General features: G+C 34.9%; 1 protein-coding gene across 1 annotated transcript in view; it reads left to right on the forward strand.

Moving 5' to 3' along the window:
* NDST3 (N-deacetylase and N-sulfotransferase 3) overlaps positions 1-14,637 on the forward strand; it is a 172,712-nt gene extending 158,075 nt beyond the window's left edge. The window contains exons 13-14 of the mRNA XM_057502571.1: positions 6,754-6,856; positions 10,957-14,637. Coding sequence (XP_057358554.1) covers positions 6,754-6,856; positions 10,957-11,076 — 223 coding nt within the window. The 3' untranslated portion in view covers positions 11,077-14,637. The remainder of the gene's footprint in view (positions 1-6,753; positions 6,857-10,956) is intronic.
* Positions 14,638-17,292: the final 2,655 nt, after the last annotated feature.

Raw genomic sequence — 17,292 nt, forward strand, 5'->3', positions numbered from 1 at the left:
AAGGAGTGGGATTCCTGGGTCAAATGGTATTTCTATTTTTAGTTTTTGAGGAACCTCCATATTGCTTTCCACAATGGTTGAACTAGCTTACATTCCCACCAGCAATGTAGGAGGGTTCCCCTTTCTCCACGTCGTCACCAGCATTTGTTGTTCTTAGTCTTTTCAATGCTGGCCATACTTACTGGTGTGAGGTGATACCTCATTGTGGTTTGAATTTACATTTTCCTGATGATTAGTGATGTGGAGCATCTTTTCATGTGTCTGTTGGCCATCTGAATTTCTTCTTTGGAGAACTGTCTCTTCATATCTTCTGCCCATTTGTTAATCGAGTTATTTGCTTTTTGGGTGTTGAGGCATGTTAAGTAAGTTCTTTATATATTTTGGATGTTAACCCCTTGTCAGATACATAATTTACAAATATATTCTCCCGTACTGTAGGATGACTTTTTTTTCTGTTGATGGTATCCTTTGCTGTACAGAAACTTTTTAGTTTCATGTAAGTCCCATGAGTTCATTTTTGCTTTTGTTTCCCTTGCTCGAGGAGATGCATTCAAGAAGAAGTTGCTCATGCTTATATTCAGGAGATGTTGCTATGGTGTCTTCTAAGAGTTTTATGGTTTCATGACTTACATTCAGGTCTTTAATCCATTTCGAGTTTACTTTTATTTATGGGTTTAAACAATAATCCAGTTTCATTCTCTTGCATGTAGCTGTCCAGTTTTGCCAACACCAGCTGTTGAAGAGGTTGTAATTTCCCCATTGTATATCCATGGCTCCTTTATCGTATACTAATTGACCATATATGGTTGGGTTTATATCTGGGCTCTCTAGTCTGTTCCATTGGTCTATGGGTCTGTTCTTGTGCCAGTACCAAATTGTCTTGATTACTGTGACTTTGTAGCAGAGCTTAAAGTTGGGGAGCATAATGCACCCAGCTTTATTCTTCCTTCTCAGAATTGCTTTGGCTATTTGAAGTCTTTTGTTGTTCCATATGAATTTTAGAATGATTTTCTCTAGTTCATTGAAGAATGCTGTTGGTATTTTGATAGGAATTGCATTGAATCCATAGATTGCTTTAGGCAGGATGGCCATTTTTACAATATTAATTCTTCCTAGCCATGAGCATGGGATGAGTTTCCATTTACTGGTATCTTCTTTAATTTCTCTTAAAAGTGTCTTGTACTTTTCAGGGTATAGGTCTTTCAGATCCTTGGTTAGGTTTAATCCTATGTATTTTATTCTTTTTGATGCAACTGTGAATGGAATTGCTTTCCTGATTTCTCTGTCTGATAGTTCATTGTTAGTGTATAGGAATGCCACAGATGTCTGTGTATTAAATTTGTATCCTGCAACCTTGCTGAATTCAGATATTAGATCTAGTAATTTTCGAGTGGACTCTTTACTGTTTTTTATGTACAGTATCATGTCATCTGCAAACAGGGACAGTTTAACTTCTTCCTTGCCAATCTGGATGCCTTTTATTGCTTTGTGTTGTCTGACTGCCATGGCTAGGACCTCCAGTACTATGTTGAATTGAAGTGGGAAAAGTGGGCATCCTTGTCTTGTTCCTGATCTTAAAGGAAAAGCTTTCAGCTTCTCACTCTTAAGTATGATGTTAGCTGTGGGCTTGTCATACATGGCCTTTATTATGTTGAGGTACTTGCCCTCTATACCCATTTCGTTGAGAGTTTTTGTCATGAATGGATGTTGAATTTTGTCAAATGCTTTTTCAGCATCTATGGAGATGATCATGTGGTTTTTGTCCTTCTTTTTGTTGATGTGGTGGATGATACTGATGGATTTTTGAATGTCGTACCATCCTTGCATCCCTGGGATGAATTCCACTTGATGATGATGGATGATCTTTTTGATGTATTTTTGAATTTGGTCTGCTAATATTTTGTTGAGTATTTTTGCATCTACATTCCTCAAGGATATTGGGCTGTACTTTTCTTTTTTTGTGGGGTCTTTGCCTGGTTTTGGTATTAGAGTGATGCTGGCCTCATAGAATGAGTTTGGAAGTATTCCCTCTTATACTCTTTGGAAAACTTTAAGGAGGATGGGTATTAGGTCTTTACTAAATGTTTGATAAAATTCAGTGGTGAAGCCATATGTTCCAGGAGTTTTGTTCTTAGGTAGTTTTTTGATTACCAGTTTGATTTCATTACTTCTAGTTGGTCTGTTCAGATTTTCTGTTTCTTCCTTGGTCAGCCTTGGAAGGTTCTATTTTTCTAGAAACTTGTTCATTTCCTCTAGGTTATCCAGTTTGTTAGCATATATTTTTCATAGTATTCTCTAACAATTCCTTGAATTTCTGTGGTGTCTATAGTGATTTTTCCTTTCTCATTTCTGATTCTGTTTATGTGTGTAGACTCTCTTTTTTGCTTTATAAGTCTGGCTAGGGGTTTATCTATTTTGTTTATTTTCTTGAAGAACCAGCTCTTGCTTTCATTGATTCTTTCTATTGTTTTATTCTTCTTGATTTTATTTATTTATGCTCTAATCTTTATTATGTCCCTCCTTCTACTGATTTTGGGCCTTTTTCTTCTTTTCCTAGTTTCATTAATTGTGAGTTTAGACTGCTTATGTGGGATTGTTCTTCTTTCCTGAGGTAGGCCTGTATTGAAATATACTTTCCTCTTAGCACAGGATTGACTGTGTCCCACAGATTTTGCAGTGTTGAATTATAGCTGTCATTTGTCTCCATATATTGCTTGATCTCTGCTTTTATTTGGTCATTGACCCATTAGTTATTTAGGAGCATGTTGTGAAGCCTCCAGGTGTTTGTGGGATTTTTCATTTTCTTTGTGTAATTTCTTTCTAGTTTCACACCTTTGTGGTCTGAGCAACTGGTTGGTACAATTTCAATCTTTTTGAATTTACTGAGATTCTTTTTGTGGCCTAGTATATGATCTATTCTTGAAAATGTTCCATGTGCACTTGAGAAGAATGTGTATTCTGCTGCTTTTGGGTGTAGAGTTCTGTAGGTGTCTGTTAGGTCCATGTGTTCTAATGTGTTGTTCAGTGCCTCTGAGTCCTTACTTATTTTCAGTCTGGTTGATCTCTCCTTCAGAGTGAGTGGAGTGTTGAAGTCTCCTAGAATGAATACATTGCATTCTATTTCCCCTTTAATTCAGTTAGTATTTGTTTCACATATGTAGGTTCTCCTGTGTTGGGAGCATAGATATTTACAGTGGCTATATCTTCTTGTTGGATTGACCCTTTTATCATTATGTAATGTCCTTCTTTCTCTCTTGTGACTTTCTTTGTTTTGAAGTCTATTTTGTCTGATATAAGTATTGCAACTCCTGCTTTTTTCTATTAGTTGCGTGAAATATCTTTATCCATCCCTTCACTTTTAGTCTGTATGTGTCTTTGGGTTTAAAGTGAGTCCCTTGTAGGCAGCATATAGATGGGTCTTGTTTTTTTATCCATTCATTGACTCTCTGTCTTTTGAATGGTGCATTCAGTCCATTTACATTTAGGGTGTTATCAATAGGTATGTACTTATTGCCATTGCAGACTTTATGTTCATGGTTACCAAAGGTTCAAGTTTAACTTCCTTACTCTCTAAGACTCTAACTTAACTCACTTAATATGCTATTATAAACACAATCTAAGGGTTTTCTTTTTCTCCTCCTTTTTCTTCCTCCTCCATTCTTTATATATTAGGTATCATATTCTGCAGTCTTTGTCTATCCCTTGATTGGCTTTGGGGATAGTAAATTTAATTTTGCATTTGCTTAGTAATTAGCTGTTCTACTTTCCTTACTGTGGTTTTATTACCTCTAGTGACAGCTTTAAACCTTAGGAACACTTCCATCTATAGCAGTCCCTCCAAAATAGACTATAGATATGGTTTGTGGGAGGTAAATTCTCTCAGCTTTTGCTTATCTGGAAATTGTTTAATCCCTCCTTCAAATTCAAATGATAATCTTGCCGGATAAAGTAATCTTGGTTCCAGGCCCTTCTGCTTCATTGCATTAGATACATCATGCCACTCCCTGCTGGCCTGTAAGATTTCTGCTGAGAAGTCTGATGTTAGCCTGATGGGCTTTCCTTTGTATGTGATCTTATTTCTCTCTTTGGCTGCTTTTAACAGTCTGTCCATATCCTTGATCTTTGCCATTTTAATTACTATATGTCTTGGTGTTGTCTTCCTTGGGTCCCTTGTGTTGGGAGATCTGTGCACCTCCATGGCCTGAGAGACTATCTCCTTTTCAGCAACTACCTCTTCAAAGGCACTTTCTATCCCTTTCTCTCTCTCCTCTTCTCCTGGTACCCCTATAATGGAACTGTTGTTCCATTTGGACTGGTCACACAGTTCTCTCAATATTCTTTCATTCTTAGAGATCCTTTTTTCTCTCTGTGCCTCAACTTCTTTGTATCCTCTTCTCTAGTTTCGATTTCATTTATCATCTCCTCCACTGTATCCAATCTGCTTTTAATAACCTCCATTGTGCTCTTCAATGATTGGATCTCCGAAGAGAATTCATTCCTGAGTTCTTGAGTATCTTCCCATACCGCCATTAGCATGTTAATGATTTTTATTTTGAACTCCCTTTCAGGAAGAGTTATGAGGTCCATGTTATCTTTCTCAGGGGTTATATTAATTTTACTCTGTACCATGTTCCTTTGGCATTTCATATTTGTATATGGTGCCCTCTAGCGTCCACAAGCTCTACTCTCTGGAGCTGCTCAGCCCATGAAGCAATGTTGGGGGTTGCAGGGGAGCAGTATTGGTGCCTGGGGGTAGGAAAGAGCTGTTTCCTGCTTCCCAGGTGCTATGCCTGTCTCCACTGCCTGAACCAGTGAGTGGAGCACACAGGTATAACCTTTTGTCACAGAGCAGCTGGATATGGATCCGTGCTTTCCACAAGCAGCTGGAATCTCAGTCTCTCCAGGAATTCTTCCTGTCTTAGCTCTCCAACCCTGTAATCACGAGAGTATCATGAAAGCACCATGAAATGTAGGTTTGTGCTCTCATAGCATATCTCTGTAGTTAGGTATTCAGCAGTCCCAGGCCTCCACTCACTCCCCCCTCCGTTTTTCTTCCTCCTGCCAGTGAGCTGTGTTGGGGGAAGGGCTTGGGTCCTGCCGGGCCACACCTTTAGTATGTTACCCTGCTCCATGAGATCTGCTCTTTTCTACAAGTGTATGCAGTCTGGAGCAGTCTTCTTTCCTGTTGCTCTCTCAGGATTAGTTGTATTAATCATATTTTCATATTATATGCGGTTTTATGAAGAAGCCTCTGTCTCACCTCTCACGCCGCCATCTTTAATCCTCTCCTGAGTTGTATGATTTTTTATATATTTTGGTTATTAACCCCTTATCAGATACATTATTTGCAAATATATTTTCCAATGCAGTAGGGTGAGGTTTCATTTTGTTGATGGTTTCTTAGGCTGTGCAGAAGCCTTTCAGTTTGATGTAGTTCCATTTGTTCACATTTGTTTTTGTTTCTCTTTCCTGGGGAGATTTATCCAGAAACAAATTACTACTGCCAGTGTTCAAGAGTTTACTGCTTATGTTTTCTTCTAAGCGTTTTATGGTTTCAGGTTTTATATTTAGGCCTTTAATCCACTTTAAGTTTATTTTTGTGTAGGATGTATTTTTATTTCAGTTTCCATTTGTTCATTGTTCACACTATGATTTTAAGAAAAATTGTAAGCAGTATTCTGAGTAATATGGATTAAGACAAAAGGAACTAATACTAAATGATCATTCTTTTAATGAAGAAGAAAAAATAGCAATAAAATCACTGAATAACAAAAGCAATTTAAAAAAATTGTCATTCATGACTATTACTTTCACTTTCATATTCAAGGGTGGAAATTACTATTTGTTCATAATGAATGATAGTAGAACACATGCCCAGAGAAAAGTGAGTAAGAAAAGCCCGTTGACCTAGAGTCAGGAGGCCTAGATGTGAATCATTACCTGCATACTGAAAAAGTATATAATTCAAGATAAATAAACCTTCACAAATATTTCCTTCTTTTTCATTTTTTTTCATCTTACATTTGGTGAGTGTTCACAAAGAGACAAACACTATGCCAAGTGTCATAAACTAGGAAGAATCCTATACTCCATATCCTTAAAGGATTATAATGAAAGCTCAAATAACAAAGACTTACATGAAATATTTTGGTAAATTAAAATATAAATTTAATGTGCTACTATTATGTTGACTATAATTATGCCATGAAAATCCACATTATAGCTGCTGTTACTTTAATACAGAGATTATACAAAAAATAAGAAAGTAACTGTAAAAAAAATCTGAATGAGTTATAGCTAGAGAATCCTAAAATTAATCTCTCCATGGCACACTAAAACCTTTTCTCTTCTATTACTTTGTAATCATATGGTACAAGTACTATGTAAATCCATAGATATGGATGAAGCTTGACTTGTCATTTTTAAACCCTACAAAGGGAAAGAATGGGCTTAAAATTTATAAAAAATTTTCTTCCAGATGAAGGAGATAGTCTTATTAATATCTATTAATAGGAGACCTTCTGCTGATAATTTTTCTATTAGGAATCTGGCAAACTCACAAATATGACAGATGGACCGAGAATTCAAAAGTATGCCAAATATTTTATGCAAAGTGATATAAGTCAAAAAATATGCCAATTTCCCTGGTTATAGATTAATAGCCACATAAAAATATTCATGTTTTTGGTCATCATATCTTGTAAATTCCTTGAGAAATACTTTTTTTGTATTTTGTATTTTTTATTTTTTTAGGTTTGATTCTCATAAAGGTTTTTGGTGTCAGTTACTGGAAGAAGGTAAAACAAAATGCCTTGGAAGGAGCAAAGGAAGAAAATACTCTCCAATGGATCCTGATGTAAGTACAGAGATTTAAAATACAAACTAAATAAGAAAAATTATTAATAATAATATATCCATTTTCTCAAAAAATGGTTAAAATCAAAATTGAACCTTTCTAAAATGTAAAAGTGACATTTAAATTTCAATGCATACAGGATGCTTGTTTTGATTTCTCCAATGCCTGTCATGCAAGAATAAAAGAAGACAATAGAAGTTGCCATTTGGAATGAGAACAGAGAAGGCAAATCTCATTCCAAGGAAATAATATGTTCACAGAAATTTTAACACTAAAAATATTAACTGAAATCAAGACACAAACTTTGTAAACTGGAAATTGAAAATAGAACCAAAAGATTTCTATTTTTTTTCATTGTGTCACTCTACAGTGGTTAAGTATGGCCTGCATAAGAATATTGACTACTGTTTTACTAAGCTTTAAATGATTAGTATGCTAATAAGACAAATTAACTTATTTCCCAAGTATTTAACATACTTGCTGATAGATAATTTAGGTTTAGGAGAAGAGAGATACCCAAACTGTGGTCTGTAACTAGCACTTCATGTTTATTTTGTTCAGAATAGTGATGAAAATCAGTGCTATTAGTTTGTAGACTCTGTACTTTTACTTTAATGTTTCTTTCACATATATTAAAATTTATTAATATTATTTTGATTTCATAATCAATCCAGTTAATGTGTGGTTTGGACTTATGAATGCAAGTAGACTGATTTGGTTAAAAAAAATTTTGTAACTCAGAAACTAAAATATTACTTGGTTTTTTTTCCCCTACAATATTTAATACATCATGTTAACTAAGAGTTCTACAGAGAATACTAAGATGGTCTAAAGTTACTTGAATACTTTTTGAATACTTCAAGACTATGAGGACCTTTTTTTTAATACAACCTGATAGAGACAGGGCCTATCCTCATTAAACCCATAATTAAATTCTATCTAAAAGGCATTGTGGGGGTTCTTCCTGTTGTTTTGATAAACTGTATTCTCAAAACCATTGTTTTCTTTGGCTATTAAAATAGACCTTCAGAGCACTGTGAAAACAATCCTCATACATTAAAAGAAGTTCAAAAGCTATTTCCATAGTGTTTCAAGAAAGCAATATAAAATATATCATTTTCATTTATGTCAAAGCTATTTATATGTTTATTAAAACTAAAATGTTTAAAAGACACTATAGAATATTTTCCTTAGCATTTTATCTTACTCCTATCAAACTGACTTACTGAGACATAATATTAAAATTTGGTGGCAGAGAAAAATAAGAAAAAATACAACCTCAGGATATCAGTACTCCTACATCTCTCAGCAAGGTTACTGTGTAGTCATCAGATCTGCTTTTACTCAAATACTTCTGACACTAATGTGTGGGGCTTCCATACCAAGCAATTCTCCAATTTTCTGCAGACACCAACTAGATGTCCTACAATTTAATTCAATTCTGATGCCAGCTACCCAGAGTTAGCTCAAACTCCACAGGATAAGGGCTCAGTCCCATAAGACTGTTCCCCACCCCCTTCAGACTCGAATAGCAAATAGTGGGTTCCAGATTACTCACACTTCTATCCAACTTGGCTACACATCCCTCCATCACCCCTTCCCCAGGTTTTATAATTTGTAGCAGTTCACAGGACTCAGGGAAACACTTTATTATTACCAGGGAAACACTTTACTTCCTATTATTAGAAAGGATAGAAATGAATAACCAGACGAGGAGGTATATAGCACAGGGTCTGCAAGGGTCCTGAGCACAGAAGCTCCTGTCCCTGTAGAGTTTGCAATGTGCCACCTTCTCAGCATGTGGATTCATTTACCAACCCTGAAGTTCTCCAAATCCCTTCATTTAGGCTTTTGATGGAGGTTCCATTACTAGCCATGATTCATTAAAGCATTAGCCATGATTATTGAATCAACCTCCAATCCCTTTTTCCATTCTCCAGAGGCAGAGTGGGGCTGAAAGTTCCAACCCCCTAATCATATTTTGGGGTTTGGTTCTTCTGGCAGCCAGGCCCCCACGTGAAGTTATCCAGGGCTCTACTAAGAGACATTTCATTAGCATAAACTGAGGTATGGTTTAAGGGAGTTCATTATGAATAACAAAAGACATTCCTCTCACCCCTATCACTCAGGAAATAACAAGGATTTTAGGAGTTTTGTACCAGGAACCAGAGATGAAAACCAAATATATATTTCTCATTACATGTTATAAAAGTCTGTATTATTATTCCCTCTCATTACATTATTTTGTATGAGTTTGCATATATAGTCAGACTCCATTGGCATACATTAGCAAATATTGTATCTGTGATCTTACCATCTAAAATATTGTCTTCTGAATTATTGTCAGATAACAATATGTGTACAACAAATCCTGCATATCACCTTGTTCTTGTCCTAGTAACTTTTGATCTGAACATATTAGACTCTCGACGTATTGTACTTTGCAAACCTCCTATCAGTTATCTTGCCATAATTAGGGAGCAGAATAACAAGGGGGAGGGGTACTTGATTAAGGGGCAATGATTATGTGGACACACATACACACATAAAAGGGCACATGATAAGAGTTTGCCTACAAAGGCAGAACTGACACAGGCAGCCAAGTTTGAAAATGATGCCCAAAAAGCCAATAAATTGAGGTATGATAGAAATAATCCTCAGTTATCAGAAGGTTCAATACAAGCTCCAAGAGGATAGAAAGTAGAAATGGATTTCAGGAGGTTCAATTCTGAAGTTCGTTAAGGTACTGGACAATCACTTACCCTGTGGAAATCCCTAAGGAGCAGGCTAACAGGAGCTGCGCAGCCCCAGGCTGGTGTTACGCCAAGCAGGGCTTCAGTCATAAAGGAACAATGTGAAGTGAGACATTAAGAGAGAATAAAATGGGAAGTTCAGGAACTGAGACTCTACACACAGACCTAGGCTCCTCACTGGATTCCAGGTCTGGCTGGCAGCATGGAAGTGCACAATGATCAGGCTCCAGATGTGGTATCTGAGAAATACAATTTATCTGCCCCTTTCTGGCCTGAGTATGCCAGCTGGGCCTACAGGTGGTTTAGAAATAATGACTGAGGAAGACCAAAAATAGAGAAATAAGACCCACTGGCACCTGAACCACACAAAGGTTTGGTTCTCCCTCAGTCACAGTCGTGGGTAGACTATAGCTCAAATGTCCAGTCTAGCTCCAATGATTATGATTACTGCAAAAATCACTAGCTTACATTGAAATTTTCAATACAATAGCATATTTTTTTATAACATTTTAAATGGAGTACCAAATATGACACTTAAAAAGAATAGCAGAAGAAATTAAAGACTTTTGAAGGTTCAACCCAACTAAAAATCTAAGAATACTCTAAATCAGGGAGGTATAGATACAGAGGCAGAAATCCCCCCTTCACAGCATTCCTACCAATAGTCATTGAAAGTATACACAAACCCACTACATGCCATCTCATAACACAGCCCTTTCCATTTTCAACAGTTTGAATTATTGAAGTATTGTACCTTATTGAAGAGAAATCAACCTCCCTCCAAGTCAAAATAGTTTACAATGTATTCTTTTCCTTCCTTGGGTCAAAGAGTGCAAATATATCAGGTTATGTTTAGCTGGTTTACCTACTACATTTTTAAGGCTTAACCCAGTACTGCTTTAGCCCTGAGTGTTTTGTATATTCCTTAAAAGATCTCTCAACCTCCAAAATCTAATATAAATTAATGATGACACGAGTATTTTATATTACAAATTTACTAAACTAACTCTCCAAAGTTAGGGTAATTTTAATAGTGCATATCATTGGACCCAATCAGTTTTTGCAGCTATATTTCTAGCAAAACAACCTAGTTATTTTAACATTTAATTCTGCACAGTAAGCCATGTTTAATATGAAAGTTCTTTCCCTAGTATGTATGTATGTAGAGTGTGTATTTTGAAGAACAGAGACACTGTATTTATCCTGTGATAAATAAATAGTCCATATGCTTAACATAAATTTTAAGCCAGGTACAATATACTTGATACAGATTTAAACATCATCAAAGTATATGAAATGTACTTTAATAAACAAAATAAAATGTACTTTTATCTCCTCACACCTCAGAGCAGAGCATTTCTATCAAGCTACTATCGAGATCACAACGTGGAACTCTCAAAGCTGCTGCACAAACTGGGGCAGCCTCTGCCATCCTGGCTGAGACAGGAGCTGCAGAAGGTGAGATAGCACAGAGAAAGGACTTCTTGAGTATCCATCTTCCATGTAACACTCTCCTTTCCCAAAACTTCTGGAAGCTACCAAAAGGCTGTTTAAAAATATACCTCTTCAAATGAGAAAAGAGAATAGAGTTCCTTCCATGTGCTGGCATGTGGATGATGAGGAAAAAAATGAAAAAAGAAAAATATCTGTTACTAGTCTTGAGGTCTATGGCCTTTCTCTTACCCACATCGGAGCCTGTGGGATTGTAGACTACTGTGCACTCATGTGGAAGTCAATTGCAACCAATATAAATATCAAACACAATGCAGAACTGTTCCATTTCATAGTAATATTTACACTTTTATATATATATCAACTAAGATTGTGTCTCTGTAGATTTTTAGACCACTGTTTGCCTGTACAATGTTTTCTTATTTATTCTACAAAGTGTCCTACGAAACAGGAAGCAAAATAAACATCACAATGTAGTATAAACTGTCAAAGGCATAGCACCCATTAAAAATGCTTGCCAAAATATAAATCCACAGAAGTATTTAGAAAGAATTATAAATTATAATTTGTGCTAGATCAGAGTGGAAAAGTTACATATGAGCTTTCTCCGCATCAAATACAATTAAGTGCTATAGCAAGAAAAAGTGACTTTCCATAACATAGTTCAGTGCATTTATGTAAAAGTTACTAATTCTTCTGTAATCATTATGTAATCGTTATACTGAAAGATATGTTGTAAAGCCATTTGATGGTAAATAGAAAGGCACTGAGTATTGAAATACAGTTAACAATAATGTAAAGTATACAGACTAAATCCTGTAAAGGGGAGAATTGTAGGGTGTGAAGGTACATCATTGAAAACTTACATCCCCTTTCTGTGAGCTACATATCTACTCTTGTCTTCCTCACGGGTTTTACAGACACACTTGCATAGAATCTGAGGTAAGTGTCATGTTCAGTAACAGATTGACTTTTAAATGTAACAACTTTTTTTTTACGTTCCCCAGAACAAAATCTATTAAATAAAAACTAAGGACAGTTTCTCTAGATGATATGTTAGGTTATTTACTTTTAAATTATAGAAAGCTATGAGATAGTTCAAAATGGAATTGTGTAATGTAGAGATTTACAACAAAAACAAATTAATATATGATTCTGAATCTGACATTTGCAATGATATTTTTAATACAAGGCAGAAAAAAATAAGCAGGGCCAAGTTCCATTTTTCTTAGAGTATTTCATACATCAGTCTCATGGAAGACAGCAGAACATAGTTACATTTATGGCTTATCTACTAATTAAATAAAGGAAGTACAAAGATGAGCCAGGGATGGTTCTCAAAATATATTTACAGTTATATTTTTAACTGATTATATGATTAGTAAAGTATTAAAAAAAATGAATGCTATACTTATTTCCTGTGCTTATATTTACTTAATTTTTAAATGTCCTGTAGACATAAAACTTTAAGTAGTAAATAAATTCCCTGCTATGATTACATAAGTAAGCCTTTATAAAGTGTTTTCAAAAGTGTGATTAGATAAAAAAAGATATACAAGAAAAATCTATAGCCCAAATATTTTCATTGTCACTATAATGTGTGTAAACTAACTCTGTCATTCAGTAACTAGAAAACAAATTTTGAGATCTGTCCATTTACTATAAAGTTTTAAAATGACATTATAGTTATAATTTTTTTAAGTTTTATATACCCAAATGATATACTAATTTTTAAACCAGCTATTAGCAGAAAGAATTGGAGAAAAAACAGTCCCTTGGACAACATGGCAAATTCAGTCTCCATGTTTACTGCTGCCTGTTTTGAAACAGCACATGTACAACACGCTAGGAAAATGAAGATAGTCTTTCCACTAATTTAAGAAAACTGGCATATAGGGTCAAACGTAGTGAGAATGGACCCTAGTAGCTACATGCAGTATCATGTTTCATTTTGACAACATTTCTGATTTTTAAAAAAACACAAAGAAAAACTGATACACTTATGTTTTAATGATGAGATGTATATTTAAAATTCTAAACAATGCTGTTAATGGCATAATTTTGTCTAGGTAAACTGAGTCAGCTGAACAACTCAGACGTTAAGATTACGTTAAAAACATACTGCATCTTTGTCTAATGAAAGGATATAATACCAAAATTTACTCATTCACAGTACAGCTATTATGCCAGCTATAGCAGCAAACCTTTGAAAGGATTTTGACCACTCAGTGTACCTTGGAGACAACATCAAATTCTAGAGGACATGAATGCTTTTTATATTTACACTCCAGCAGGTTATTATGCTATTCTGAAAGTAACATAAATACACATGAGAAAAGAGTGAGTGAGAATGTGATTAAAACTAGCTTTGTATAGAATTCCTTTTTCATTACTTAAAATATGAAACTTCCTCAGGAAGAAATGAAATGGTTATTTCAATGTTTATAAGCTATAATATTCTTGTCATTCACATTGAATGAAAATTACTGGAAACATTTTTTTCTCTGAGTTTTTTAAAAATAAAAAACCTGGATATAATTCTGATAGTAGCATGGTACCTCAAATGAACAACAATAAACTGTGATAAGAAAATCAAGAGTTTGGGCCTTGTGGTTTTAGGTAATAAGTAGGTATCTGGTTGTTTGTGTTTGTCTGAGAACAGAGTGGGAGGTGGTTATAGAACATAGATACCACTAATATAATTCAAAATGGAGACATGTATGAAAACTTCCAAGTTCTCCAATCTGGAATACATTTGATGCCCAATTTTCTATCTAAATATGTTATTCTTACTCTATCTCCTCCAGGACCAGCTGATGACTAGTTAATAAACCAACCCCATCAATGTTAGTGGCTTCTAATTACTTACATTATTATGCTTCCCAGAGATATCAGCACTGCAATTTCTAGAAGAAATGGCCAGCACTGTTCAGATTATTTTAGTAAGAATTCAAATTATGCTCTATAGCTGAGTTCTATTCTGCCAAAGCTGACTCTGCTTGGTCACCACCTAGAATACAGTTGCGGCCTTCTTCCTGCCCACCCTGTCACATGCACATGCACACACCCATCCCCAAACAGTTGGCAGTCATGCAAAGAGCAAATAATCCTCAAAATGAAATTATTTGTGTTGACTTGAAATATTTACCTCCTAGAGTAGACTAAATTTCATAAGTTTAAGCATGAGTTTTACCTTTGAGACTGAAAGCTAAAGACACAGTGTGACACTGATTCCATTGCCAAGAAAATCTAGAATCTACTTTGAATAAACCTCTCACCTGTGGCGAAGGGTACTTAACAGAATTTCAGGGACACTTGCCCCATCCAGTGCTACTGCTAGTTCTTGCCATTTATCACCCTCAGTGTGTTGTTTATGAGTTCTCTAGATAGTCAGTGCTCTTAACAAATGTCACAAAGAATTTATTCATTTATTAATATAATGAAATGTATTTTTTAACTTTCTCCTGCACCTTCTTTCATTAATCTTACAACTGTCTTAATCTTTGAGTTTCCATCATTTCTCAGTCTATTCCCAAAAGTTATAAATGCAAAGATTAATAAATGACTAAAATTGGAACCAGCTATATTTTTACCATCTCCTTTGGAACATCTCTTAAAGAAAGAGGAATCATGACTAGTGTCGATTAGCACTTAAGAAAGACATTCACTTGCCAGATTCAGGACAAATATTTCCTTAGCAATCCCTTTCAAGGAAGTCAAAGCAAATTTTATAAATTAAATACTCAAACATAAAGTCACCAAGATATTGTTAGGAAGAATTTATTTACCCACATTTTAACATACAGAAAACTGACTGAAATGTGAAACATTTCCAAACTGCACAGGATCTGTGACAAGTTTTATATAAAACTGTCTACATCAAGCTGCTTCTTGGTTATGAGAGAATAAATTAAGTACAGGAAATGCCTTCTGTCTACATTTCTGATGCCAAAATGCTGTATTTCAAATCAATAACTGAAATGGAAACTAGATCTTGCTCTTAAATTATTATTCATAATTTATACAGTTGGACCAGAGGAGATTGGTCTTCTTTTCTCTATTTGGTGAATAATATTCTGAATCTGAATTTTTTCAGTCTTAAACACTTTAAACAGAAATGCAAGTTCAAAATTCTATATGCTTTTAGGGCTTTAGTGTATCCTTTCAAAACTTAAGTCCTTCAAAGCAACCAAAACTTTCAAAGGCCCATAAAACATAAATTATCAAAAAATAAAGTTTACTTTACATACAAATGAATAAATTGACATACTTATAAAAAGTTAAATATTGTAATTATAAAAATTTGTTGTGAAATAAAAAAAAGTTGTTGTGAAAATATAACATTAAACAATGCTCATTCCCACCTATAGTCAACTTGATAAAACCACACTGTTTCTCTTCCCAAGTAATTACAGGAATGTTCTCAGTACATGGGAATAACAGAGAGGATAGAGTGGACTGTAGTCTAATACCTGTTCTTAACTAATAGCACTGGGTAGGTCACTTTTCCTTTTGGGGCCTCAATTTCCCTATCTGTCAATAGAAGTCAACTATGATCATTGGTAGCCACTTTTCCCCTTGCTTTATTTTATCAGTTAATTGTAATATTTGACTCTCTTTGTCTCTCACACATTCTGCCACAGGGTAGGAGCCATGAATTACCTAGATGGTAAAACTAGAAGCAGAAATTGGGCTGAGTAGCTCAACCTCTCCTTCCTTAGTTCTTTGGAGAACACTCTGGCCTGCTTGTGGCCCGTGATAAGTTCAGCAGAAATGGACCTATGTTTAAGTACATTATTTAAAGCCACAAACATGATAAAAAAGAACTAGAAACAAAAATAAAAATATAAGTGTATTTTCAAAAATTAGGAAGATGAGCAAGAATGAAAATGAGGAACAATAATAAAAATAAGCTAAATGTCTCAACCTTCATGTGGGAAGCCAACAGATACTGCTTAAATTTGGCAAAGCAAGAAATAAAGGGTAATTGGAGTTATGGAGGTAATCAACACAACTTAAAATGGTAAAAGGGAGTTCTTTGATAAATGTGACTAGAGTGTCAAGTAATTACAGGGATTGTAATTACAAGAAATGTCAGACCAGGAAGAAATATTTGAATGTTCATTTCCAAGCACATGTACTACCGTTATCACAATAGCAATAATCTATTATTTTTAAAAGATAAGTCTAAATATTCAGGACTAACAGTGTCCAAGCTGGTGAGGAGATAACAGACTTAAGAAATCTAAGTAGCAGCTGACTGTAGCATCAGATATTGTATGTTACCCAGGAGATTACCTAGCAGGTAAGACTTCTGTCATGGTGCAGAGCCTTACTTAGCGCTGCAGTGAAGTACTATGTGCATGGTTCTCAAAGTGCAGTCTGTGGACCCTTGCAGATCCAAGTCCCCTTCAGGGAGTCTGCAAGGTCAAAATGATACTAATTTATTTTATTCCTTTGTCATTGTGTTCATATTTTCACCAATTTTGCATTAGCAATAGTGGGTAAAGCTGTTGTGCTTTAACTTAAATCAAGGCAGTCACATCAATCTGTACTAGTAGTCCTTGTGTTCTTCACCACCACACACTCCTCACTCATTTTTAAAAAGCTGGTTTCACTTAAGAATGTCCTTGATAAAGCAGTAAGAAATCTTAATATTATTAAATGTCATCCTTTAAGTACATGTCTTTTTAGTATTCTCTGTGACAAAATGCAAAGTACATGGGCCATTTTGAGTTGTGTTGATTACCTCCATAATTCCAATTACCTTTTATATTTATTTCTTGGTTTGCCAAATTTAAGCAGTAAATGTATTTCTGCTACATACTGAAGTAGATAGATATCTCAAGGAAAAGCACTTAGGCAATTGTTCGGTTGCAAATTGAATGAGTAACTTGAGTTTTTAAATTTCAATTCAATTTATTTAAACTAAAAAAAAAAAGCCAGCTACTCATCAAACATCATTTTTACTTGAAAGAATGACTGGCACAGAACTATGGTTATTCAGACCTGAGTAACTGTCAGACATTTTTTTGAAAATGAATAAAGTGAGCCTGTCACTTCAAGAAAAATAACTGACAGTATTTGGGGCCAATAATAAAATTTGAGCTTTCAAGTGAAAATTAGAATTTTATAGAAAGAGCTTAATATTTAAATACTTTTTCTGATGAAATATGATGGTGATATTAACAAATATGGTTTTCCAATATTATGTAACAAAACATGAACAGT

This window comes from Manis pentadactyla, chromosome 5, assembly GCF_030020395.1.
Source record: "Manis pentadactyla isolate mManPen7 chromosome 5, mManPen7.hap1, whole genome shotgun sequence".
Lineage (NCBI taxonomy): Eukaryota > Metazoa > Chordata > Mammalia > Pholidota > Manidae > Manis > Manis pentadactyla.